Source organism: Lygodium microphyllum, chromosome 24 (assembly GCF_053477565.2).
Source record: "Lygodium microphyllum isolate KBCC chromosome 24, Lygodium_microphyllum_v1.1.10, whole genome shotgun sequence".
Taxonomy (NCBI): Eukaryota; Viridiplantae; Streptophyta; class Polypodiopsida; order Schizaeales; family Lygodiaceae; genus Lygodium; species Lygodium microphyllum.
This window is the reverse complement of record NC_141158.1, coordinates 119,128,441-119,153,872: the sequence shown is the minus strand read 5'-3', so window position 1 is coordinate 119,153,872 and position 25,432 is coordinate 119,128,441. Positions and strand designations below refer to the sequence as shown.

General features: G+C 43.0%; 1 protein-coding gene across 1 annotated transcript in view; it reads right to left on the bottom strand.

Annotated features, from left to right (window-relative positions):
• Positions 1-25,055, bottom strand: part of LOC148015573 (uncharacterized) — a 69,399-nt gene extending 44,344 nt beyond the window's left edge. Inside the window, exons 1-5 of the mRNA XM_087665060.1 lie at positions 24,795-25,055; positions 7,325-7,548; positions 5,311-5,449; positions 5,182-5,215; positions 5,001-5,096 (exon numbers count right to left, since the gene is read on the bottom strand). Coding sequence (XP_087521186.1) covers positions 5,001-5,096; positions 5,182-5,215; positions 5,311-5,449; positions 7,325-7,548; positions 24,795-25,007 — 706 coding nt within the window. The 5' untranslated portion in view covers positions 25,008-25,055. The remainder of the gene's footprint in view (positions 1-5,000; positions 5,097-5,181; positions 5,216-5,310; positions 5,450-7,324; positions 7,549-24,794) is intronic.
• Positions 25,056-25,432: the final 377 nt, after the last annotated feature.

The window sequence follows — 25,432 nt, the reverse complement described above, 5'->3', positions numbered from 1 at the left end:
GGGTAATGAATCCCCAAATCAGACGTCCCCCTCAGATACCGAAGTATCCTCTGAGCAGCCTGCCAATGCACCATCTTAGGTTCACTCATGAACCCTGCCAAGAGCCCAACAGCAAAACATAGATCAACCCTCGTGTTGAGAAGCCAAATCAAAGACCCTATCAACTGTCGACAGCGGGACGCATCCGCCAAAGGAGAAGTTGAATGGGAAGTGGCCTTCCAGTTCGGATCCATAGGAGTAGAGAGGGCCCGACAATCTTCCATCTCAAAAGTCACCAAGAGCTCCTGTACATATCTCTGTTGGGAGAGAAAGATCCCCCTCTGAGACTGATAAATCTCATGGCCTAAAAAGAAATGGAGTAGCCCCAAATCCGTCATCTCGAACGTCCGATGTAAAGCTGACTTTGTCTCCTGGACCTGCTGTGCATCATCACCTGTGATAATCAAATCATCAACATATAATACAAACAGCACACAACCATCCTCGGAAGTGTGAACATACAGCTGCGGATCGGCCTTGGACCGCCGATATCCCAACTGAGTCTGGAGAAACGAATCAATCTTCTCGTTCCAAGCTCGCAGGGCCTGCTTGAGACCATACAGGGCCTTCTTCAACCTGTAGACTTTCCCATCTGAAGAACCAAAGCCAGGAGGCTGCTCAACGTAGATCTCCTCCTTCAAATCACCATTCAGGAAGGCCGACTTCACATCCAACTGATAAACAGGCCATCTCCTATGGCCAGCCAAAGCAAGAACAGCTCTAATGGTTGCCATACGAGCGGTGGGGGCAAAGGTGTCATGACAGTCAATCCCTGGGCGCTGGGCAAAACCCTTAGCAACAAGGCGAGCCTTGTGCTTATCCAAAGTACCATCACTGAGATATTTGGTCTTGAAGACCCACTTGACTCCAATCACCTTCTTCTTCGGGGGGCGTGGCACAAGTGACCAAGTGCCATTCCTCTCAATAGCCTCCAACTCAGCTTCCATAGCTTTCTTCCATGGGGCGGACTGTAAAGCCTCCTTCACGGAGATGGGCTCTCGATCCTGCATAACACGGGACATCAAACAATAATTGGAGCAAACAAGCTCCGAAGAATGCGCCTGGTGCCTCCGTGACCGCCGCGGACCATCCTGCGGTCCCCACTCCTCAGGAACCCCCTCGATCCCTGAATCACGGAGTGTGTCACGGGCCCAGCGAGGAGGAGGCCGAACCTCCCCTCGTCGTTCTCCATCAGTAGAAGACTCAGGAATGTCCACCGGTGGTAACTCCGCAGAAGGATCCGGTGGAACAGTAGACTCTGTGTCAGAAACAGAATCATAATCAAACGGCACAGGCTCCAGTGGAACTGTAGAAGGAGCCAAACTCTCCCCTGGATCTCCAAGAACGGGGTGCTCCTCACCCGTTGAAGAAGCCGGAACCTCCACAAACCGCACATCACGGCTAGTATATACATCCCGCTTGACGGGATCATACAGTCGGTAGCCTTGGGACTGGGAGCTGTAGCCAACAAATACCTGTTTTCGGGAAGCCGCTTCAAATTTGTCACGGTGAGCCTTGGGAATGTGAACATAGGCGTCACACCCAAAGACCCGAAAGTAAGAAACATCTGGCTTCGTCCCAAAATAAGCCTCAAATGGAGTCATCCCTTCCACGGCCGAAGTAGGAGATCGATTAAGGATGTGGACTGCAGTAGCCACAGCCTCGGCCCACAGAACCTGAGGGGTCTGTCGGTGCTCTATCATGGTGCGCGCCATCTCGATCACACTGCGGTTCTTCCGTTCTAGAATACCATTTTCTTGAGGAGTATTGGTATTGGCAAACTCCTGGTGAATTCCTCTATCTGCACAAAACCGAGCAAATTCATTAGACACAAATTCACCTCCCTTGTCGGATCGCAAGGTTTTCAACTTCCGGCCTGATCGGTTCTCCTCAAAGAGAAGCCAATCCTTGAAGTGCGAGAAAGCTTCTGACTTTAGTGCCAAAAAATAGGCCCATGTCATCCTGCTATAATCATCCACGATCAGCATGAAGTACGAGCTCCCACGCAGGGACTCATTCCTCATAGGGCCACATAGATCCGTAGATACTAACTCCATCGGTGAAGTAGACCGCCGCGAAGCGGTGTGGGGAATGGCATCTCTATGCTGCTTCCCCCATATGCAGGAGACACATGGCTGCTGGCTCACTACTATATCCGGCAACCCTCGAACAAGCTGTCCACGTGACGCCCTCCGAAGATAGTCATAGTTCAGGTGACCAAACCGAGCATGCCATAACTCAGACTGTGATTGTGAGGTAAGAAAAAGAGTAGAGAGGGCAGTGGAAGACTTCAGTTTGTAAATGCCGTTCTCCTCATATCCAGATGATAGAACCTTCCTCGATTCACGATCAAGGACTCGCACAGTAGAACTGTCAAACTCCACCAAAAGACCAAGGGAGCAAATCTTATGAACTGAAAGGAGATGGTACCCTAATCCTGGTACATGCAAAACCTCTGAGGTATGGGTGCCACCTCGTCCATCCGGAATAAGCTGCATCTTACCCCGACCTGCAATAGAAACTGAAGAGCTGTCTCCAATGAGAACCTGCCCACGCGAAGGTCGCAGCTGGGCAACACCATCTGATAAAGGAGTCATGTGCCGTGAGGCACCACTGTCAACAATCCACTCTCAAGCTTGGGGAGCCGTCATCGCAGCATCAGAAGCATTCGGTGAAGCGTCCTCAATGACAACTAGATGTAGAAATGCAGCTGATGAGGGTGCAGCCACCGCTCCAGAATCCTTGGTTTCCTTCTTCTTGGTATCCTTCGAGTCTTTGTCAGGGCAATCTTTCTTCCAATGGCCAGTCTTTCCACAAATATGGCATGTGGAGTCTTTGTCCTTGTCCTTCTTGGACTTGTTATCCCCCTTCTTCTTCTTTTGGTCCTTCCCCTTCTTCTGAGAGGCTTGACCTGTCAACGCCTCCGTCTTGGAAGCATTCTGTCCTTTTAACTGTTCCTCTTGGTCCAAGACCATAGGAACCAACTCTTCCCACCGAAGAGTAGACTCTCGCCCCGAAGCAATAAGGGCAGAGTAAAATGTACCGAATCGTGGCGGTAACTGGGACAAGAGTGTGATCGCCATGTCTTCGGAGGAAATCGGCTTCCCCGCATTCTGAACCTGCATCTGTAGCTGCCTTAGCTTGTTAATGTGTTCCCTTAGCGAAGAAGACTTATTGACGGACAAGGTCCGCATCTGTACCTCCAAAGAAACCCTCTTCATCAGGGTCATCCGATTGTACATTTGATCAAGCTCCAGCCATATATCACGAGCCACCGTCAAGTGCTCGATGTGAGCGATCACGGCTGTAGTGCATGATAGAAAGAGAAAGGATCGAATCCTGGCATTCAGTTTGTCCCAATGAGACTGGGCCCTGGCCAACTCCGCACGAGCATCGGAAGAGAGTTTGGACTCATCTCTTACCGAAGGCCGGTCAATATCTTCCTGTACCAACTCCGCCAAATCATAGGACTCAAGAATGGCCAACATCATAACGCGCCAAATGCGGTAGTTGTCGCAGTCGAGCTTCTGATCTATAGGAAGAGCCGGTAAGATAGGCACCTTCCGGTCCATAATCGCCTGGAACTCCAAGTCCATCTCTGTAGACATCTTCACCTGCAATGCCTTCTCAAACGCAAAAGCAGCCCCCTCTGACTGAGTAAACTCAGCCTGCTAAGGCTCTTCCACATCCCGAAGCTTCTTCACCCGCCGGAGGCGATGAAAAAGCAAAACCTGCACTTTTAGGTTGAAAACTTAAACTTCCTCCGCGTCAAACAGCAGTAAACAGCAGCAAATCCACCACCTGTACTCCTTTCCTGTGCGCCCACACTCGTTTCAGCCTTGTTCCAAGGCGCAGCCCTCCTGTCTGCCCTTAAACGCAAAAAACGCAAATTTGTGTCGCGATGGAAACTCCTCTTCAGGTTGATTCTGCGCTCAGTCAGCCCTCAAACACTGCTCTGATACCATGTCAGAGTGCAGCGGTGCGGAAGCGTAGGACTGAGAGAGAGAGAACGAAGAGAGAAAAGGGAGAGAAAGAGATAGTGTACAATGAAGATCTGCTATATAAAGAATGCTGAATACAAAGATATACACGGGCGCAGTGCGCTGGACTGCGTGTCTCCACCTCGACGATGCGACCTGCTGTCCACCTCGAAGTCTGCTGCAGTCTGCACTGTCTGCTGTCTGAAATCTGTGAACAGAGACAGAAATCTGCACGGCACTGGTCTGTAATCTGCGACAGAGAAGAGTGGACAGACTGCTGGAAACGTCGACTATAAATAGTCGAAAACAGCCACGAACTGGGGCGCCAGAAATAGGGCGCAGCCAGGAATAAATCAGCTGCAGGCAGTCGGACTGCCACGTGGCAGTGGCAGTCCGACTGCTGCTGGTCCGACTGCTGCTGCTGGTACTGCCCTCCAAGACAGGACAAGCTATGATCTCTGACAGATGGCACATACTAAACTAACACCACCAAGCCTTTTGTGCACTTTTAGCTTAGTCTAATGTGGGTGAACTTGCACATTTCACACAATGCTTCTCTAGATGACTGCTAAGCCCTGCACCCACATTATCTATTTGCTTTTCAAAATTCATGTGTGGACGGACTTCCACTTCCATAAATACATACTGAATCATGCACCCACCTTGTTACAACAAACAGCTTACCGAACTGGAATATGATTAGAATTGTGAACTGTCAGAAGCAGAACAAAAACAATAACTGAAGTCTGTTCAAAATTGATCTCCAAAGAACAAATTGTGTTTTCCTTCACATGTTTCAAGGAAAATATGTAAAGAAGGACTTGAAAAATGAGATCATTAAGAACAATGTAAGAAAATCATGGGAAGCCTTCTTTAAGTTGAATTTGCAATCAGGAAAATTCCATCAAGAATACTCAAAAGGTTTGCTTGTAAAGATCAAAGAGAGAGGAAGCCAGCAATTGAGGATGAGAAAACAGCAACCTGTGTTGTAGTAGGATCCCAAGTTGCCTGTATAATCAACCAACTGCCGGTGAGATTCCAATTCACGTTGTACAAGCTTGCCATAACCACCTCTTCGTGGGCCACCAGTCAAGGAAATATGAGTCGAAGCCAAATATATGCATAATTCTCAACAGTACAGAAAGTATAAATAAAAGGATATCTGGATCATAGTCTGTTCTATATTCATCACGGACCTGTATGGACAGAAAGCAATAAACTCTCACCCTCAACCAACATATGCAGTCCATGCCATCTTTACAAACCTACAATACAGTGCACAGAAACTTGCCTGCCCACCACTTTTCCCCCTGCCCCATTGACGCCCCTCTTGGAAACCCCAATCAAAGTCCACACGGATGGGCCTTTCATCAAGCACTGTTCCACTAATATATTTTACAGCATCTTCAGTGTCTTCCCTTGTGTAGTACCTGCATTTAAGCTTCTTATGAGGTCTACTTACAATTCAAGACTTCAAAGAAAGCACATAACAGCCATTGTAGTGAAGAACAAGGCACAACTGTGCACATACTGTGATTTCAATTATCAATTCATAAACACATTGTATTCCAGAGACGTATATTCTGGGGAAAAGAAATCAAACAAAATCTTATCGGGAACAACCATGCCAGTGTAGAAGAGTTTCAGAGACCTTTAATCCAGATACCAGACACACTAAAAATAACTTGGACTAAAATCAGATTGGCCCCATAGAACGCCCAAAATATTACTAGTTTTTTCTTAATTTGAAACAGAATAAATTAAGAGCAACACCTTAAAATGCTTATGTCAGAGACAAAATATTGGCAAATCCATCCATCATGGCCAATCTAGAGAAAATGAATTGCATGTGATCAACTTTGCCCATCTAATTGAAGTTAAACTAAGGACTTGTTAAACAGTTTCGCTTGCTTTTATACCACAAGCTGGAGACTTCTCATGTCAGCCCATCTTTTGAAGCATAAGATTCTTTGGCACCACTTCATCTGAAACAGAATAAATTAAGAGCAACCCCTTAAAATGCTAATGTCAGAGACAAAATATTGGCAAATCCATCCATCATGACTAATCTGGAGAAAATGAATTGCATGTGATCAACTTTGCCTGTCTAATTCTAGTTAAACTAAGGACTTGTTAACCAGTTTCACTTGCTTTTACACCACAAGCTGGAAACATCTCATGTCAGTCCATCTTTTGAAGCAAGGATTCTTTGACACCACTTCCTCTGAATTTAAATAACTCAAGCCCAACCTCCTCTTTTTAACTGGAAGCTTGCAGGGTGTAAACATGCAGATCACTAATAAATAAATCCTGAATATGGAACACCAGCAGCCCTCCTCCTCCTCCCTCTAATTCAAGCTTTCATCTTCTACAATAGAAGTGAATCACTGAGCGTGAGCTCCTGCAACCAGATGCCGTGAGGTACTAGTTGAAAGTGGTGTGTGCATCTCATGAATTTATAAAAGCCTCTCACTAACAAGGGCTGTTCAGTGTGGTCTTTTTTTATTTGACGGCAAGATATACGCACTAACTAGAATTTGAGACAAACAAGCTACATTTTCTCACTCCAGCTTCCTTAATCAGTGTCTTTGCACAGTTGTTCACCACATCGAGATACCTTTAACATGCAGGTTGAGAATACCATTTTACCTATAGAAATGACAGGGATGTGCTCCTACCTGTCCATTCTTTTGCCACATCACCACTGTGTGTGTGAGTTGTTCGAGAGAATACTGATAAACCACTACATGGCCACCTCACATGCTTCCACATGGCAAGAGATCTAGGATCATGGACTATCCCACAAAGTCCCCTACTATGATACACCTCATTACTGACCAGTGACAAAGACCCCACAATTGACCCCTAAAGCAGACCTTACCTACCTCTCTTTAAGATCAAGCACAGGACCCCCCAACCCAAAAACCCTTTTATTTTTTCAACACCACTCCCGAATTGTCCACATCCCATGTCTACCTCAATCGTTAACTTGACTTTTTTACTCCTCGCACATCTATCACCATGTCACTGACCTTACACCCACTGACCCCATACCCACTGACCCCATAGCCAATGTCCTTCACACATCTGCAACCTCAGTTCTTATTTGCAGAAAAAAAATCACTACAAACCATCATGTGGCACCATGCATCAGAATAACAGCCATCATATTAACAAATGTTGGGACACATGGACACTGGAGAAATTGAGGTGCAAAACTGCAACATGTGCACACAATTACACAAACTATATTTATCGCACCTTTAACTGCACAACAAAGAAAAGACTCGCATACAGTTACTTACATAACAAAACAAAAGCCACATGGAGTTTTTGAATTCTTGTCAAGGCCCATTATAATCTTCTTGATTTCTCCACATCTTGAGAAGAGGTCATAAATTTGCTCCTCGGTTGTGTAGAAAGATAAATTGCCAACATATACTATAGTGGAGGTCTGCAATGCTTGCTCAAATTCATCTTGAGTTCCTGGAAATCGACGATCTCTATATGGTGAAAGAGATTGAGAACTCTGCAAAAACCATGAAGAATAGAGCACTCACTCAAACAAGGCACTGTCATTCCATACCAACCTGTAGGAATTTCGATACAAATAATATGTTGCACTAACAAAACCTAGAACTAATACATTCATAGCTCAACAAGTAAGATACCCTTTCCAGCCATTGGAGACTAGGATACTGCTTATTTTCAATTGGACTGCAAACCAGAAAAATGTCACTGATCATGGGATCAACAAAATGCATGCTCAGTCAATCTGCAACAGGTTGCGGCTCTTCAGAACCAAATGAACAGAATTCCAGCAACCTATTAGCATATCAACATGCTTGCAGGTATAAATTGCAAATTTGAAACAGAATACGTTGTATTAAAGGTGGAATCCTCAATGAATTCCCACTTCAAACAAAGACTTGCTTCGTATTACATGGATTGTGACTAGCCGTATCTGCATCAGGCACCATTGTGAAACTAGCAACAAGTTTAAAGAGGTGATGCCTGTTAGCAAATTAGATATCTCATCTGTAAGTCTGTGCATTCATTGGGCAGTTTTGAATTATTTCCAGATGTATAAGAGTGGCCACCAGTTTATGGCACCAGCATTTCTACTGGCCAACTGGTATTTACTGATGCACCCTGTTGTGGCTGGCTGACCTGTTCATGATGTAACACCTGTTAGCAAATTAGACATCTCACGTGCGAGTCTGTGCATTACAGCAGGCAGTTTTGAATTATTTCCACATGTGTAGGCTGGCCACCCAATTTATGGCCCTAGCATTTTGTGAGACAACAGGACCAACAACGGAGGAGAGAGAAACAAGACAGTGACAGTGAGTGAGCTGCAGTGAGAAGTAGAGTGTACTTGTGAACTAAACTAAAAGAGTGAAAGTAGAACCTTGTTTAGGTCATGAGTTGACCTGGCCGGCCTTCCACCCACTAGCTAGAGTTAGACTAACTTACTCTAGTTCCTAGTGTCACTAAATGCCTAAAGACACTGGGTACACACACTACATTGACAATTGGCACCTGAATAAGTGTCCACACCACATGAAATACATTGGGCACTGCCCAAAATTACCAAATTCTAGCACTCCCTTGCTGTGTCAATGTCATGAAGTACAAGGATGATCGATCACCAAAGGGTAATAAGTTTTAAGGACTTTCAAAAATTCAAAAGCCTCAAACTTCTCATGTGGTAATGCTTAGGTGAAAATGTCTACAACATCTTCCCGTGTGGGTACATATATCAAGCTAATCTCTCTTACATAACATCTCTCTGTGACATAGTGGTAATGCACCTCAATGTTTTCTGTGCAAGCATGAAACACACGATTATGTGCTACTGAAATAGCACTCTAGCTATCAGAAAGAATAGGTATAGGACCCTCCAATGCAGGATCAACACGTCCAATGGCATCCAATTAGTATAGTCCAATACTAGTATGGTACTAATCGGATTAATAAATCTTGGACCTACGTCCAACAAAAAAAAATTACGTATAATTTAAAGCCTATACTTAATGTTGGACTCAAAACATAAAATTAGATATTCAAGTCAAAAGTAAGTGCAAAAGAGAGGTGAAACAAGACTCAAGACTCAAGACCCAAAAGTATAGTATGACTCATGACTCATGATTCATGAATAATGAAACCAACATTATAATCCACGGCTTGATTCAAATCAAGATACAAGATCAAATGACAAATCCCTAGGCTCTAAGTGCCATATGACTCTCGGCATCAAAGGTAGAAGCATCCTTGTTGCCGCTTGAGAAGCCATCACTCTCCTCAACAAAATCACCCTCACTAATTCACCCTCATGCCGCTAGTGGTGGAGCTTCCACTTTGACATCCATGAAGCAATTGGACTATTTTTGAACCCCTTGCTGACCAAATATGCATCAATTATTGAGTACAATGCAAAAGGAGCCTGTTTAAGACCATAAAGAGCTTTATGTAGCTTGCATGCCATGTGCTCTTTCCCTTTAATCTCAAACCTTGGAGTTTGGAACAAATAAACATCCTCATGGAAATCCCCATTTAAGAATGTTGTTTTAATATCCAACTAATGTACTTTGCAGCCATAATGTGCAACCATCACAATCGCACATCTAACCATACTAATACAAGATGTAGGAGCAAAAAATTTATCATAATCTATACTTATTTTCAACACATAGCCTTTTACTACCAATTGTGCCTTGTACCTATCAATTGTACTGTCAGTTTTACATTTGAGTTTGAAACCCACTTAGTACCAATGGCCTTCTTGCCAAGTGGTAGACCCACAAGATTCCATGTAGAGTTAGTCACAATGGAGTCCTAACTCCTCCTACATGGCCTACATCCAATGTACGTCTTGTTGAGCTATGTCCAAGAAAGTAGACTCATCATCACTCAACAGTGAGCTCATAAACACATCATCATCATCCAACAGTGAGCTCATCACAATCATCTACTTCCATTATATCAGCCAAATGTGCCCCTCCCTACATCATGTGCTGCATACCTAGCAACCCTTCTAGTATACTGAGGTAATGGGGCATCTAGAGAGTTTGTAACAGCCATCTCGGGACCTGTTTTTCCTGCATTTTTAAAAGCCCTTTCATGTTGAACTATTGTCTCCATTGCATGTGGCAAACCCTCATCGATACCTTGCTGTTTGGGAGTATATGGAGCAGCAACAGCTTGCTGTAATAGGTCTGTGTCCTACCATTTGCAACAAGCACAGACTCCAAAGAAAGTGGTTAAAGGCCTTCAAAAACATCAGCAATGTCATGTGTAGCTGGCATTTGGAACTAGACATGTGAAAATGCTGCATTTTCAACAAATATGGCATCCCTACTAACAAACACCTTCTTCGTGTGTGGGCCATACATGCGATAGCCTTTGCTTTCCGAACTACAGCAAATAAAAATGCATTTTGCAACCTTATCATCAAGCTCTAGGTAAGCACTTTCTGAATGAAGTGATTAAGGAATTGACTTCTAAACATATGATTCTGCATAAGAAATCTACCCCTTACCACCCTCAAGCAAATGGGCAAGCTAAAAGTTCTTATAAGATTTTGCTTCGAATTCTTAAGAAGATATTTGCTGATAATCATAAGGATTGGGATACTAAATTGGACTCAGCATTGTGGTCTTTCTACACAACATATAAGGTGTCTACTGGTTTAACTCCATTCAAGTTGAATTATGGCCTTGAGGCAGTTGTCCCCATGGAGTTCTTGGTTCCTAGTTTGAGAGTGAGTTACTTATAGGTTGTGGCCTAAAGAATCAGTTGATGATAGGTTGCAAAAGCTAATCCAGCTGGAAGAATATCAGATTATAGCTCATTACCTTTCAGCAATGGTGCAATCAAGAAGACAGGCATAGGTAAACAAACACATCAAGAAAAAGATAATTAAAGAGGGAGATCTTGTTATGGTGTATAATTCAAGGCTTGGAAAGCATCCGGGAAAGCTAAAGTTGAGATAACTGGTCCTTATGAGGTTATAAAAGATATGGGTCAATGTACTTTTGTGTTGGCTACTTTGCAGGTTGGCATACTCTAGCCCGTAGTAAATGGGTTTAGATTAAGAAGACTAGTGCAACCAGATGATGATGTACCTTATGAAGTTCAAGAGAAACCAATAGTTGTTGTGAATTTAATTCAACCATTAGTATTGTTGCCTCATGAAGCAAGCAATGGGATTTTACCCCATAGAGCAGTTTCTGATTCCTTACACCTTATGATTCTTCTTAGGGTTGCTTGGATCGATTCTTTACGAATAGAACCATTATTTTATTGTCAAATGTTGGCAAATGATGTTATTTTTTGTCACAACTCTATAGAAACAGAATTTGTATCCTTTTTCATTAATTTGTCTATATAATGATTTATTAAATTTATTTCCTTTGCACTAATTAGATATAAAGAAAAGTGCATTGGAGCTGGCCACTGATGAGTGGTCACAGGTTATGGTGGACCCACGCGGTGGGTTAGAGAAAAGATAGTTCACACTTCCACCTATATGACCCGATTGGGCGCCTGTGACTAGAACTCACGCATATCAGGGTTAGACTCGCACACAGAAAGGATTGATGCCTTGAAGTGTGGGCTAGATCCACCAGAACAAATAGTTACAATCAACAAGATGGCAGGATCATGAAATGCTTGTATAATGTGTATGTGTGGGCTAAAAGCTTGAAATGCACATTTCTTTGCATAGGAAAGTCACATGAAGATTCGGATACCATTTTTGCGATGTACATGGAAAAAGCTTTCATATGACACCCATATTGGGGGGGTCCCTAAATTTTAGGAGACACCTAAATTTTAGGAGGTCCCTAAAATTTAGGAGCCTCGAATTAGCCTAAAAATGCCAGTCCTAAAAAATAGGGATGTCATTCTAAAAATAGTAAGTTCTGTACTCTGACTATGCTTACTAAATTTGGTTGTTTCTATTCTTGACAGTATTCAACCCAAAAAGGAAGGCCATAGAGAAGAGACAAGTGTCACGACACTTGTCACACAAGTTTCCAAGTGTCCCACCACTTGTCACATCTCATGACATGTGGCTGGACACTTGTCTTGTGCTACTCCACTTTCTCCTTTTGTACTAGCTCTCCCCTCTCCTATAAATAAGAGCTCGTTTTTCTTCATTGATCATCATTTTTCTTTGCTGTAAACTCATGTACAGCACCCACAGATAGCCAGAAACTGGCCCCATCCATCCCCATCATCATCCCCCACTTCTCCATTATCAAATTCCTCCATAATTCCTCTTCTATCACTGCTGTTTTACAAGACAGCAAGCCTGTAAATTCACTACAACACCTCCTTCTCGAGCTCTTTCTTCCATTTTAGCAACAAGAAGCAAGCTCTATCCATGGACTGCTGATCAACGATAGAGAAAGGCTGATTTTCCCTTTTTTCTTCTCTCATACTGTAAAGAAATCAGTTCTTATCATTGCATAATAGATAATGCATGTGTGTTTGTACATCTTTGCATGATCTTGTGAGAGTGAGAATTACTTCTTCTCACTCTCAGGTTGATTGTAACTGAGCTCTTCCCTAAGGGACTTGGGTTGAGCAAAAATACATTCCTTTAGGGGGGGTTGCCCATCTTCAACCCTCAATCTTGTCTCCATTACTTTTACATTTTCATGGCTGTAATTTTGTGAGTAATTTTCAATTTCAACTTTAAATGTTCATTCTCTTTTATATTAAATCTCGAAAACAAGCGAATATCATAATTGTTAAGCATACTACGTTGTTCGGGGTGTTTACAGTGGTATCAGAGCTTTGGCTTGGTCCTCACCCCCAACACTGGTAGTGCTTACAATTATAAGTTTGTTTGTTTTCCGCCCTTGCATTGAGTGCTTGAGCATTTTTTTTTTCTTAAGAGTCTCAATGGATCAGTCGAGTGCTATCCTTCAAGCCATTCAAAGTCTTAGAGAGGAGAATCAGCAAATTCATGAGCAACTTCTCAAACTAGAAAAAGTTGAGAATCCCAAAGAATTCAAGGAAAGAAGCCCATCTACTTCAAGGAGACAAAACCATACCAATGAAAGGAGGCGATCAAGAAGTCCAACTATTTCTAAGAGGTAGTCCTATTCTACTTCAAGGCAAAGAAAGAGATCGCATCGAAGCTCATCCTCTTCTTCAAAGTCATCTGGCGCCTATTCTGATGGATCCTCTTCTAGTAATGAAGAGTCTTACCCTTCTCGTGGAAGACCTCATCATCGTCAAAGGCGTCGACATTCTTCACCCTCGTCTCCATCTTTATCCCCATCAAGCACTTCATCATCTTCAACCTCAAGATCCGAGCATGGACGAAGGCATAAGAAGAAGAAGAAGACTAAGTCACTATCTCAACTTGAAAAGAAGATCAAGTTCAGTATGTATGATGGTTCCCGAAATCCTGATTTTCTTCTGAAGTTTATTCGTCAATTTCAAATTTTGTATGGTCGTGACAAGTATAAAGAATAAGAAAAGATTAAGTTTGCAGCTTTACATTTAACCGACTTAGCCCATACTTGGTGGACGGGGTTGGAATATGATCATGCTGCCCCAAAATCATGGCGGTCTTTTGTTCGCCTGATACAAAGCCAATTTCTTCCTGTTCATTTCAAAAGAGATGTAAAAATGGAATGGGATCGGCTTTGGCAAAAGAAAAATGAGTCAGTTGGTGACTATACCAAGAGATTTTGGGAGCTACTTTTGAAGGTCCAACATTTCAAAAAGATCAGCACTTCGGAAAAGCTTAGGAAGTTTCAAGGAGGTTTGCATTTTAAACTTCGTACTGCTCTTAATCATTATCATTGTTCTAGTCTCAGGGAACTCATTGACCATGCTGAGACATGGGAAATGGAGCACAATGGCAACAAATCATTCCAAAAGAATGATAAGAAGAGAGTAGCTGATGATGAGGAGTATTCAGCTCCAAATGAAGGACAAAAACAGTGGCAAAAGCAGCCATCAAAGCAAAAGAAGATGAAGCCCTATGCACCTCCTAATGCTCCTCAATTTCGCTCCAATCTATACCCACAAGCAAAGCAATTTTCCGAAGAAGAAAAGCAATGCTTCATGAAAGAAGGGAAGTGCTTTAAATGTGGACAAACACGCCACATAGCGAAGCAATGTCCAAACAAGGGACAAAGCAAGGTTTCTGACAACAAGCCTAAGTCGCCAGTGAAAATCAATGCTATCAGTGATGTAGTTGCAAACACAACTCACACTCCAGAGACGCGCAAATTATTAAAAGCTTGGGGACAGTTGCAAGGTAAGCAAGCACTATTCTTGATAGATCTTGGGGCGAATGAAAATATTATTTCCTTGCAATTAGCTAAAGAGCTTGGATTAAAGAATGAAGAGATGGACACACCGGCACAAGTTCGCCAAGCTTTAAATGCTGATGAAGGTGACACAGTGAAGACTGTGATACCCTACATTGGCAAGCTCAAGTTTCAAATTCAAGGCTACAGTGACGAAGATACCTTCTGTATCGGAGACCTTTATGGTTGCGATGTGATTCTTGGCATGCCCTGGAATCATAGAGTAGATTCAACCATCTTCTCTCAGAAAAAGAAGGTAGAACTCACCAACAAAGGCAAGAAGTACGAGATCCAAACTGGAGTTTCTGGAGACACCATACCTATGGTAAGCCATATACAAGTCTCTAGAGCAATTAAGGATTGTGTTCAATGTTGTCTGCTTTATGTCACTGATGTAAAAGATAATATGAATGCTGAAAACCAAGAGCGACTTCAACTCTTGGAAAAGTATAAAGATTGTTTTTTGGAAGATCTTCCTTATCAGCTTCCCCCAGAAAGGCCAGAAGACCATCATATTGATATTATCCCGGGCAGTTCTCCTCCTAATATAGCACCATACCGTGTGAGCCGTCCTCAACAAGAAGAAATCAGAAAGCAAGTCGAAGACCTACTCAACCGTGGGCTAATTAGGCCAAATAGCTCACCATTTTGTTCATTGGTTCTTCTTTTTCAAAAAAAAGATGGCACATTCAGGATGTGCATTGATTATCGAGCCCTCAACAAAATCAATGTGAAGAATCGGTTTCCTATTCCCAGAATTGACGACATTTTGGATCGTCTAGGAGGCTCAAAGGTTTTCAGCCGCATTGATCTAAAGAGTGGTTATCATCAAATTAGGGTAATACCACAAGATGTACACAAAACTGCTTTCCGCACTTCATACTGTCTTTATGAATTCTTGGTGGTTCCTTTCGGATTAACCAATGCACTAGCCACCTTTAATCGAATGATGGAGCGCATCTTTAGAGAGCATCGACAATATATCGGTACTTTCTTTGATGATATTCTTGTCTTTAGCAAGAATGAAGAGGAGCATCATCAACACTTGGAAATTGTTCTACAATTACTACAACAAAATCAACTCTTGATAAATGGTAAAAAGAGTGAATTTTTCATGCATAAAATAAATTACCTTGGGCATGTCATCTCTTCTGAAGGGATCCAGATGGATCCTGAAAAGATCAGGATAATCCAAGAATGGCCTCATCTTCGTGATGTACATGAGGTGCGATCGTTTCTTGGCTTATGTTCTTATTACCGACGCTTCATCAAGCATTTTGCACATATGGCTTCTCCACTTCATGACCTTACAAAGAAGAAGATCTCTTTCCAATGGAAGGAAAAAGAGAAGGCAGCCTTCACAAGGCTGAAAACAGCTCTTACTTCTGGACCTGTTCTTATCATTCTAGATCTGGTAAAACCATTTGTGGTGGAAGCAGATGCTTGCGGTGATTGTATTGGTGCAGTGCTAAATCAAGAAGGCCATGCCGTAGCCTTTGAAAGCCGCCGTCTAAATGATGTGGAGAAAAGGTATGACATTTATGAAAATGAGCTCTTAGCAGTGGTTCATGCTTTAAAGATATGGAAACATTATCTTTTAGGCAATGAATTCCTTATTAAAACCGATCATCAAAGCTTGAAGTATTTCAAGACTCAAAAGCATTTGCAGGAGAAACATGCAAGATGGGAAAATTTCTTGTCTATGTTTCATTTTCAAATTATGTACACTCCAGGGAAACAAAATGTAGTTGCTGATGCACTTTCTAGAGTGCCTCGCATTGCAACTATTACAGTGGCTCATCATGAAGATTTTCAAACGATGAAGAATACTTATGATGAAGATACTGATTTTGCAGCAATTTGGTCAAATTTACAGCAAGGAGGTTCTCATCCAGATTATTCCATCAAGGACGGTTACCTTCTCATGAACAATCGCCTTTGTGTCACTCTTCCTGTTCGACAAAAGGTGCTTAAAGAAAGTCATGAACCCCCTTATGCAGGGCATAGAGGGAGGGCAGCCACTCTAAGTGCAATTGAGCGCTACTTTTATTGGCCAACATTACGAAAAGATACACATAACTACATTGAGGCTTGTCTGGTATGCCAAAAATCCAAATATGATAGGCAGAAGATTCCAGGATTGTTGCAACCTCTTCTAGTGCCCAAAGATCCATGGGAATCTATCACAATGAATTTCATCTCAGGTATTCCAAGAACACCTCAAGGTCATGATATGATTTGGGTCATAATTCATAGATTCAGCAAACAATCACATTTTATTCCATGTCATAAAACATTGAAATCCACACAAGTTGCAAGACTTTTCATTCAACATATCTTCAGATTACATGGTATGCCTTCTGAGATCATTTCAGATAGAGACTCCAAATTCACAAGTAACTTTTGGCGTGCTTTATTTGAGAATTTGGGAACCACTTTAAAGTTCTCCTCAGCTTTTCATCCTCAAACTAACGGCCAAACAGAGGTGATGAATCTCACTCTTTTGGATATGTTGAAAGCTTATGTTAGTGAACATAAGTCATAATGGGAGAAATATCTTCCATTATTGGAGTTTGCTTACAACAATACAGTGCACTCATCCATAGAGAAAGCTCCAAATGAAATACTACAGGGTAAAGTGATTCCTCCTCCAATTATTCGCACTAAAGATAAGATTTTTGCTACTTCTGATGCTGCAACGACAGCTCCCCAGGCTCGAGAGTGGATTGTGGACAGTGGTACCTCACGGCACATGACTCCTCCTTCCGATGGTGTTGCCCATTTGCGACCTTCGCGTGGGCAAATTCTCATTGGAGATAACTCTTCAGTGTCTATTACTGCGCGGGGTGAGATGCAGCTTATTCCAGATGGATGTGGTGGTACCCACACTTCCGAGGTGTTGCATGTGCCAAGCTTGGGATATCATTTGCTTTCAGTCCATAAGATTTGTGCTCTTGGCCTCTTGGTGGAGTTTGACATTGATACTGTTCAAGTCCTTGATTGTGGATCGAGGAAGGTTCTCTCTGTAGGGTATGAGGAGAATGGCATCTACAAGTTTGTCTTCCACAACTCTTATCTCTCTTCTTCTTACCTCTCAAACACAGTCCGAGCTTTGGCATGCTCGGTTTGGCCACTTGAACTATGAGAGACTTCGAAAGGCGTCGCGAGAATCGTTTATCCGAGGTTTACCAGATATAGTGGTGAGCCATCAGCCATGTGTTACGGATCTTTGTGGCCCGATGAGGACCGAGTCCGTGAAGGGAAGCTTGTACTTCATGTTGATCGTAGATGACTACAACAGGATGACTTGAGTCTATTTCTTGACTTTGAAGTCGAAGGCTTTCTCTCACTTCAAGGATTGGCTTCTCTTTGAGGAGAACCGTTCTGGCCGGTGACTAAAGACCTTGCGTTCAGACAAGGGAGCTGAATTTATGTCTAATGAGTTTACTCGTTCTTGTGCAGATAGGGGCATTCACCAAGAGTTTGCTAACACCAATACTCCCCAAGAGAATGGCATTTTGGAGCAAAAGAACCAAAGTGCGATCAAGATGGCGTGCACCATGATGGAGCACCAACAGACACCTCAATTTCTGTGGGCCGAGGTAGTGGCTACCACAGTTCACATCCTCAATCAATCTCCCACTTCGGCTGTTGGCAAGATGACACCTTTTGAGGCTTACTTTGGAACTAAGCCTAATGTCTCTTATTTCAGGATCTTTGGGTGTGACACTTATGTGCACATCCTGAAGACACAGCATGATAAGTTCGAGGCGGCTTCCCAACGGCAGGTTTTTGTTGGCTACAGCTTCTAGTCCCAAGGATATTGTCTGTTTGATCCCGTCAAGCGGGATGCCCACACAAGCCGTGATGTGCAGTTCGTGGAAGTTCCGGCCACAGAGGGGGGTGAGGAGCACCCTGTTCTTGGAGATCCAAGGGAGAGTTGGGCTCCCGAGACAGTTCCTTTGGAGCCATAGTCTTTTGATGGAGATTCTTCTTCTGATTCTGAGTCTTCATTTCCACCGGACACCTCTGAGGAGCTTCCGCCGGTGGATGTTCCGGAGTCTTCCGCACATGGAGAGCGACGGCCTCCTCATTGGCCCCGTGACACCCTCCGAGATTCAGGGATCGAGGGGATCCATAAGGAGTGGGAACCACAAGATGAACCGCGAAAGTCACAAAGTAACCAAGCACATTCTACAAAGCTTGTTTGCTCCAACTATTGTTTGCTGACCCATGTTTTGCAGGATCGTGAGCCCACTTCAGTGAAGGAGGCTTTGCAATCTGATCATTGGCGGAAGGCTATGAAGCCGAGTTGGAGGCTATTGAGAGGAATGGCACTTGGTCTCTTGTGCCTCGCCCCTCTCACAAGAAGGTGATTGGTATCAAGTGGGCCTTCAAGACCAAGTACCTTAGCGATGGTTCTTTGGACAAGCACAAGGCTCGCCTTGTTGCTTAAGGTTTTGCTCAACGCCCCGGCATTGATTTCCATGATACTTTTGCCACCATTGCTCATATGGCAACTATTCAAGCTATTCTTGCCTTGGCTGGCTATAGAAGATAGCCTGTCTATCAATTGATGTGACGTCAGCCTTTCTAAATGGTGACTTGCAGGAGGAGATCTATGTTGAGCAGCCTCCTGGCTTTGGATCCTCAGATGGAAAAGTTTACAGGTTGAAGAAGGCCTTGTATGGCCTCAAGCAGGCTCCGCATACACGGAACAAGAAGATTGACTCGCTTCTTCAGTCGAAAATGGGATATCAGCACTCCAAGGCCGATCCGCACCTTTATGTACACACTTCCAAAGTTGGTCGTGTATTGTTTGTGTTGTATGTTGATGATTTGATTCTAACAGGGAATCATGCACAAAAGGTCCGAGAGACCAAGACAGCTTTACATCAGACATTCAAGATGACGGATTTGGGGCTTCTTCATTTATTCTTGGGTCACGAGATTTATCAATCTCGGAGGGAGATTTTCATCTCTCAACACATGTACATTCAGGAGCTCTTGGTGACTTTTGAGATGGAGACTTATTGGCCCATTACTACTCTTATGGATCCAAATTGGAAGGCCACTTCACACTCAGATTCTCCAGTGATGGATGCTTCACGCTACCGTCAGTTGATTGGATCCTTGATTTGGCTTCTCAACACTCGTGTTGATCCTTGTTTTGCTGTGGGTCTTTTGGCAAGGTTCATGACAGAACCCAAACAGGTGCATTGGCAGGCTGCCCTAAGGATTCTTCGGTATTTGAGGGGGACCTCTAACTTAGGGATTTCTTATCCCGCAGGTACAGATGCTTCAGATTTGGTTCTTGCAAGTTGGAGTGACTCGGATTGGGCTGGCAATGTGGACCACCAACGGTCTACTACAGGCTACTGTTTTATCTTGGGTATAGGTGTTATCTCTTGGAGTAGCAAGAAACAGCCCATGGTAGCCCTTTCTTCTACTGAGACGGAGTATCGGACTACCTCTTCCACCATATGTGAGGTTGTGTGGCTTCGGAGATTGTTGGAGGAGCTTGGCTGCCCCCAGACTCGTCCTACTCTTCTGCGGTGCGAGTTGCATTACCTTGGTACGGAATCCAATATTCCATTCCCGGACGAAGCACATTGAGATCCAATATCACTTCATTCGGAAGAAGCTTCTGGATGGAACCATTGATGTGGCGTACTGCAAGACGGAGGATAATCTTGCAAATTTGTTTACGAAGGCGCTTCCCCAAGCTCTTCTTCGGCAGCATTCCAGATCCCTCAATCCTTGGCCCCATCCAAGATCTGAAGAGGGGGTGTTAGACAGTCGGATGGCAATGCCACGTCAGCAAAGTACGGCAACAAGCAGACACGTCAGCACAGTATGGCAGGATGCCACATCAGTAGGGCAAACACGTACCATGTGGTATAGATACAGTCATACTGCAATTTTGTACAATCGGACAGCTATACTACAATCGGTTGCATTTAATACAACCGACGTGGGGCTGGTATTTCTCTCATAAGCCACAACTCGGCCGTCCTGCATAAGAACAGCCCCAATGCTCTTACCACATGCATCACATTGAACTATGAATGACTTCCTTAGATCGGGCAACACAAGCACACGATCTGAAGTCATCTTTTCCTTCAACTTTTCAAATGCTGAAATTTCTGCTACTATCCATCTAAATGGCACATCTTTCTTCTACAAGACATGCAATGGAGATGCAATTTCAGCAAACCCACATACATACTTCCTGTAGTAAGAACATAAACCCAAGAAGCTACGAATCTCATGCACATTCCTCAAAGGTAGCCATGATCGTATTGCTTCAATCTTTGTAGGGTCCATGCAAATACCATTAGCCGATACAATATGCCCCAAAAAGTGGATTTCATACAAGAAGAATTCACTTTTCTTATCATTGATAACCCGCATATGGTCACATAGCTCATTGAACACAAGTGTTTTCTATGCTCTGCCTCATTCTTTGAATAGACGATCATGTCATCAAAGAAAGTGCCCACAAATCCTCTATGTAGGCTGAAGATACAATCCATCATCCGATTAAGCGTGGGAGAAGCATTTGTAAGTCCAAAAGGCATCACAAGAAACTCATGTACTCCAAAAGATGTCCTAAAAGCTGTCTTACACGCATCTTCTGGTCTAATGCGTATATGATGATACCCACTTTTCAAATCTATACGGCTAAATATGGATGCCCCTTGCAATCTATCCATAAAATCATCGATCCGAGGAATCAGAAAGTGATTCTTTATTATGATCTTCTTCAAAGCACGATAATCAATGCACATACACCATGAACCATCCTTTTTCTGCACCAAAAGCACTAGAGAGCAAAAAGGAGATGAGCTGAGCTGAATCAACCCTTTTTCTAACAGACCATTTACCTGATTCATAATCTCCTCCTGTTGGGCTGCACTGACTCTGTAGGGTGGCTTATCAGGTGGGCTACTTCCAGGACAGCTACCGCCTGAAAGGCTAGAAGAACATGGCATAGATCTTACAGTCATCAATTCCCTACATTGTGCCAATGTTTTCGAGCCCTTTCTTTGTTGTTTTGGCTTCTTTTCAGGCTGATATTCAGATCTGCCCCTTTTCTTAGCCTTAAAACAACTTTTTATTCGGCTTCTCCCCACTCTCTAGGAAGCCCGAATCCTTCCCACGCAGCAAAGTATTAGCTATAGCAGCAGCCTCTATAAGTTAAGACATGCTAGACACGGTGGATTTAATACAACAATCCTTGATTCTTATAGGCAACCCACAAACATATTTTTCCACTTGCTCATGAAGGGATACGGGGCGATAAGAAGTAATGGGCAGCAATGCATCCCAAAACTTCTTATTATATTGCTCCAAATTCTTACATTCCTTAGCATCCATCTTATTCCAAGCTGTCATGATGTCCACCGCAAAAGGTACTTGTCAACCAATTCGATACAAACATTTACTTGAATTGTGCCCATGTTGACGGTGCTCTACCTTGCATCAAAAGAGTGGACCACCACTGTAATGCATTCCCTTTCAAGAAAGTGGTTGCCTTTCGAATCTTTGAGAACTCCGTGAAGTTCCCCCTTGAATAGGCTGCATCAAATTGTTGAATGAAAGTCAAAGCTTTCAACTTATCTTGTACACCGTTGAAGGACTCAAACTTTACTCCTTTTCCACCCTCATCATAGTCTTTTGCTACCCCTTTGGGTGTCAAGTTGTCATATACTGGCTGTTGGAAAAAGGGTGCATTTGCTGGCTTCACATCAAAACCAATGTGAAATAAAGCATTTGCATGACAAGCATTTATTCCTTGAGCCCCATAAGCATTTGGGGATGCAGATGCAGTACCAAACAAGCTACTTTGTGCCCCAGGCATCAAGCCAATGCTGGCATACATAGGGTTTTGCATATTTACAGCCATTGGGCCTTGCACTCCATGCATTGGTTGTTGCATACCATAGGGATTTGTGCCATACATTCCCATATGCAGTCCTTGTCCAACCATAGCATGAAAAATCGTACTTCCACCAAAATATCCTAGCTGCCCCATCATAGCATGCACGCCTAGCTGTCCAAGATCCATTGGATTGGCACTTTCATAATGGCCTTGCATTTGCATTTCTTGCCCCGTAGGTACCAACTGTTTTACTTCATTAGCATCTTTGGGAGCTTCAAATGAAAGGTTTGGCATTCTCTTCAGTGCATCTTGCTGTCCCGAAGGTGCAGAGGGCATCTTCTTCTTCTTATTTTTGTTGTCCTTCTTTGAAACATTCAAAAATCGGGTAAATCGAGAATCCTTTGCCAATTCAACAAAGAGATTTGCTACTGTCCTCATCCGATTCCTGAGCTGGTCATCAAATTCCTCTTCACTTTGCTGGTCATCAACCTCCTTATGCCCTAAAGGCCGTGCATCTTGCCCAACAGCAACATTTTCAGCTTTTTGTCCATGGTCTGAGCCTTGTCCAAGGTCAGGCATTGCATTTTCTTCATTCCCATATGAACGTTCATACTAAGAGGCATCATCACTGCTTGAGTCCATCTCACTATATGAAGACATACTGCTATAATTTCTCAACTGAGAATAAAAATCAACACTAGCACAAAGCTTTGTCTTGCAATCAGGCGCCTCGGGCCCACCAAATCAAGGGATTGAGTGGCACCCCGACAATGAAACCATGAAACCAACCTTCCTATTCAGATAGGGTAGTAAATCCCTGATTACAACTTAATTACAGCAACAAAAAATAAATGTAAATATTGAAGAAAAAGTTGACTTATAATAGGATTCTCCCAATCCCTTTTGGTATTTCAACTCCCCTTGCTGTCCAAAGTGACTAGCAAGTCTTCAATCTATTTTACCCCTCGATTCGGGCACTCAATTGGCCTTCACCCACTGCATAGACGATGTTACATAGTAGAGGAGTGAGAACCTACACAAAACAGATAAGGCTAAATGATGGGCAACCTGTCTTGATAGATGTTGAAGGATGCCCCAAAAAATTAGGGTTTTGGGGAGCCATTGAAACTCTCTCGAATGGTTTAGGGCTGATTAAATATGCTAATCAATTATAAAGTGTGTTTAACTCAACAAGGGGGACAAAGGATTCTAGTCTATATCAGCTATAGTACTAGGCCAAGCGCATAGGTCTAGTTGTAGAGGGAATAAACCTTTTTTCTTTTTTTTTTTGGGTGGGGGAGGAGGGGGGGGGGGAGAGAGAAAGGAGAAACCTGGGGATTCTAGTTTAATATCTAATTTAACACTAAGCCAAGGCTAAAAAAGATGGTAAATTGGACTTGTAGTCTTCACAAGAAAAAAGAGAAAGAGAAACTAAAGTATGAAAGGGCTACTTGAGTATAATCATGTTTTTAGAACAATGCCACGTTTATAACTTCAAGGGATAGAGGAGGTACAATGCACAAGGATATGTATATTTTCTACACAGTGGAAAGCAAGCTTGAGCATAATCGTTGAAGAGATGAAGAAAGTGTAAATGCTTTATTGCAGTTTGATTTGGGAGTTTGAGTGTTCTCTTTAGTATGCCTTCATTGGCCTATTTTTACCTAGGCGTATAGGTTGCTTAAGAGTACATTAATATAATTGTGCTCATCGACAACATAAAATGCAATTGATTGTGGTAATATAATTGGTGAGAACGTTATTTCTACCCTAGCTACATGAAATAGTTTGAGATTAAAATGAGGGTTGAAGATGGGCACTAACCTCGTCCCTTCTCTTTCCCATGACCAAAGTAGTTGTATCTTTGCTTTACCCAAGTCTCTTGGGTTTGAGCTCATTCATGATCAAACTTAAAAAGAGAAAAAGTGCATGCAAAGATATACGTGCGCACACATACTCACATATTTATATTGTATCCACTATGCAACTATCCACTATGCAACAATCCAAGTGATACATTACAATTAGCATCCCCCTAGCATCGGCAAGTCGACACTCAATAAGCTATTCTTAGTTGCATGTTTGTTCTTCAAGCTTTTATCCTTTCTGTACACAAAAGCATGTGCTTTAAGTGGGAGAGGTGCAACAAAAGGCAATTTAGTGGTCTTTTGTCGCTTCCAACACAACTTCTTATTAACCTCCCTTTGCCACAACAAAAACCAAGACTATGTTTCGCTTGATCAACGGCCTCCGCCCTCATTTGCAGCAGCCACTAGTCAATAGACCTTCACAACGTTTGGATCTCAACAACTCAGGAAATGAACAGAGAAAAGCACAATGACCAAAATAAGGAAAAGAAGAAGAACAAAGCTAACGTGAGAAATTCGTGGGGCGTGGATCATATAACCTGCAAAACTAGCCCAATCAATTAAAGGACGGTGTTGTTTCTTCTTCCTCACATGCTAACCAATTTTCCACGAGATCGATTCTCTCTCTCTCTCTCTCCTGTGTCAACGACACACACACACACACCACGTCAAATAGCAGAAGAACCTGCAGAGGATGAAGGCTCGCCCTAAGCTCACGACTCTTGCGTTCCCGCTCTTCTCCTTCACGAGCATGCCTCTCCTTCTCTTCAATCTCCTTCACGACCTTCTCGTCAGGCAGGAGATCGGCCGTAAGCGGAAGAAGGAGCGGCCGGTCGCTGGGAGGAAGAAGCTCCAACACACTGTTCTCGCTTTCCTTCGTCTGATCTGCCACGCCCATGACTCTGTCTTGTCACCGTTTCAAAAGAAACACGACTTGGGCTTCGGCTTGGGAGTTTTGGTGTCGGTCTTTCACTTTTCTTTTCTTTTTTTAACAAACATTTTTCTGGTATACAAACCTTTAACTCCAATTTTTGAAGAGATTAATTTTTGAATCAAATTTTGCGTACTTGTCATTTGCATCACCAAAAAAATTTGCACCGTTCGAAACATTAAGCAAATTTTCATTAGAATTTTGAAGGTGTTTTAAGAATTCTTGTATCACTACACCTCCTTTTCACGATGATTGGAGCATACTCTTTTGGCAAAGGTTTTTTTTTTTTAATAATGCACCAATAATATGGGAAAAAAAATGTGTCCTTCTCTTGGCAAAATAAGCCTGTGACATGCACAAGTCAATGCAATCATTCTTTACCTTCACGTGGA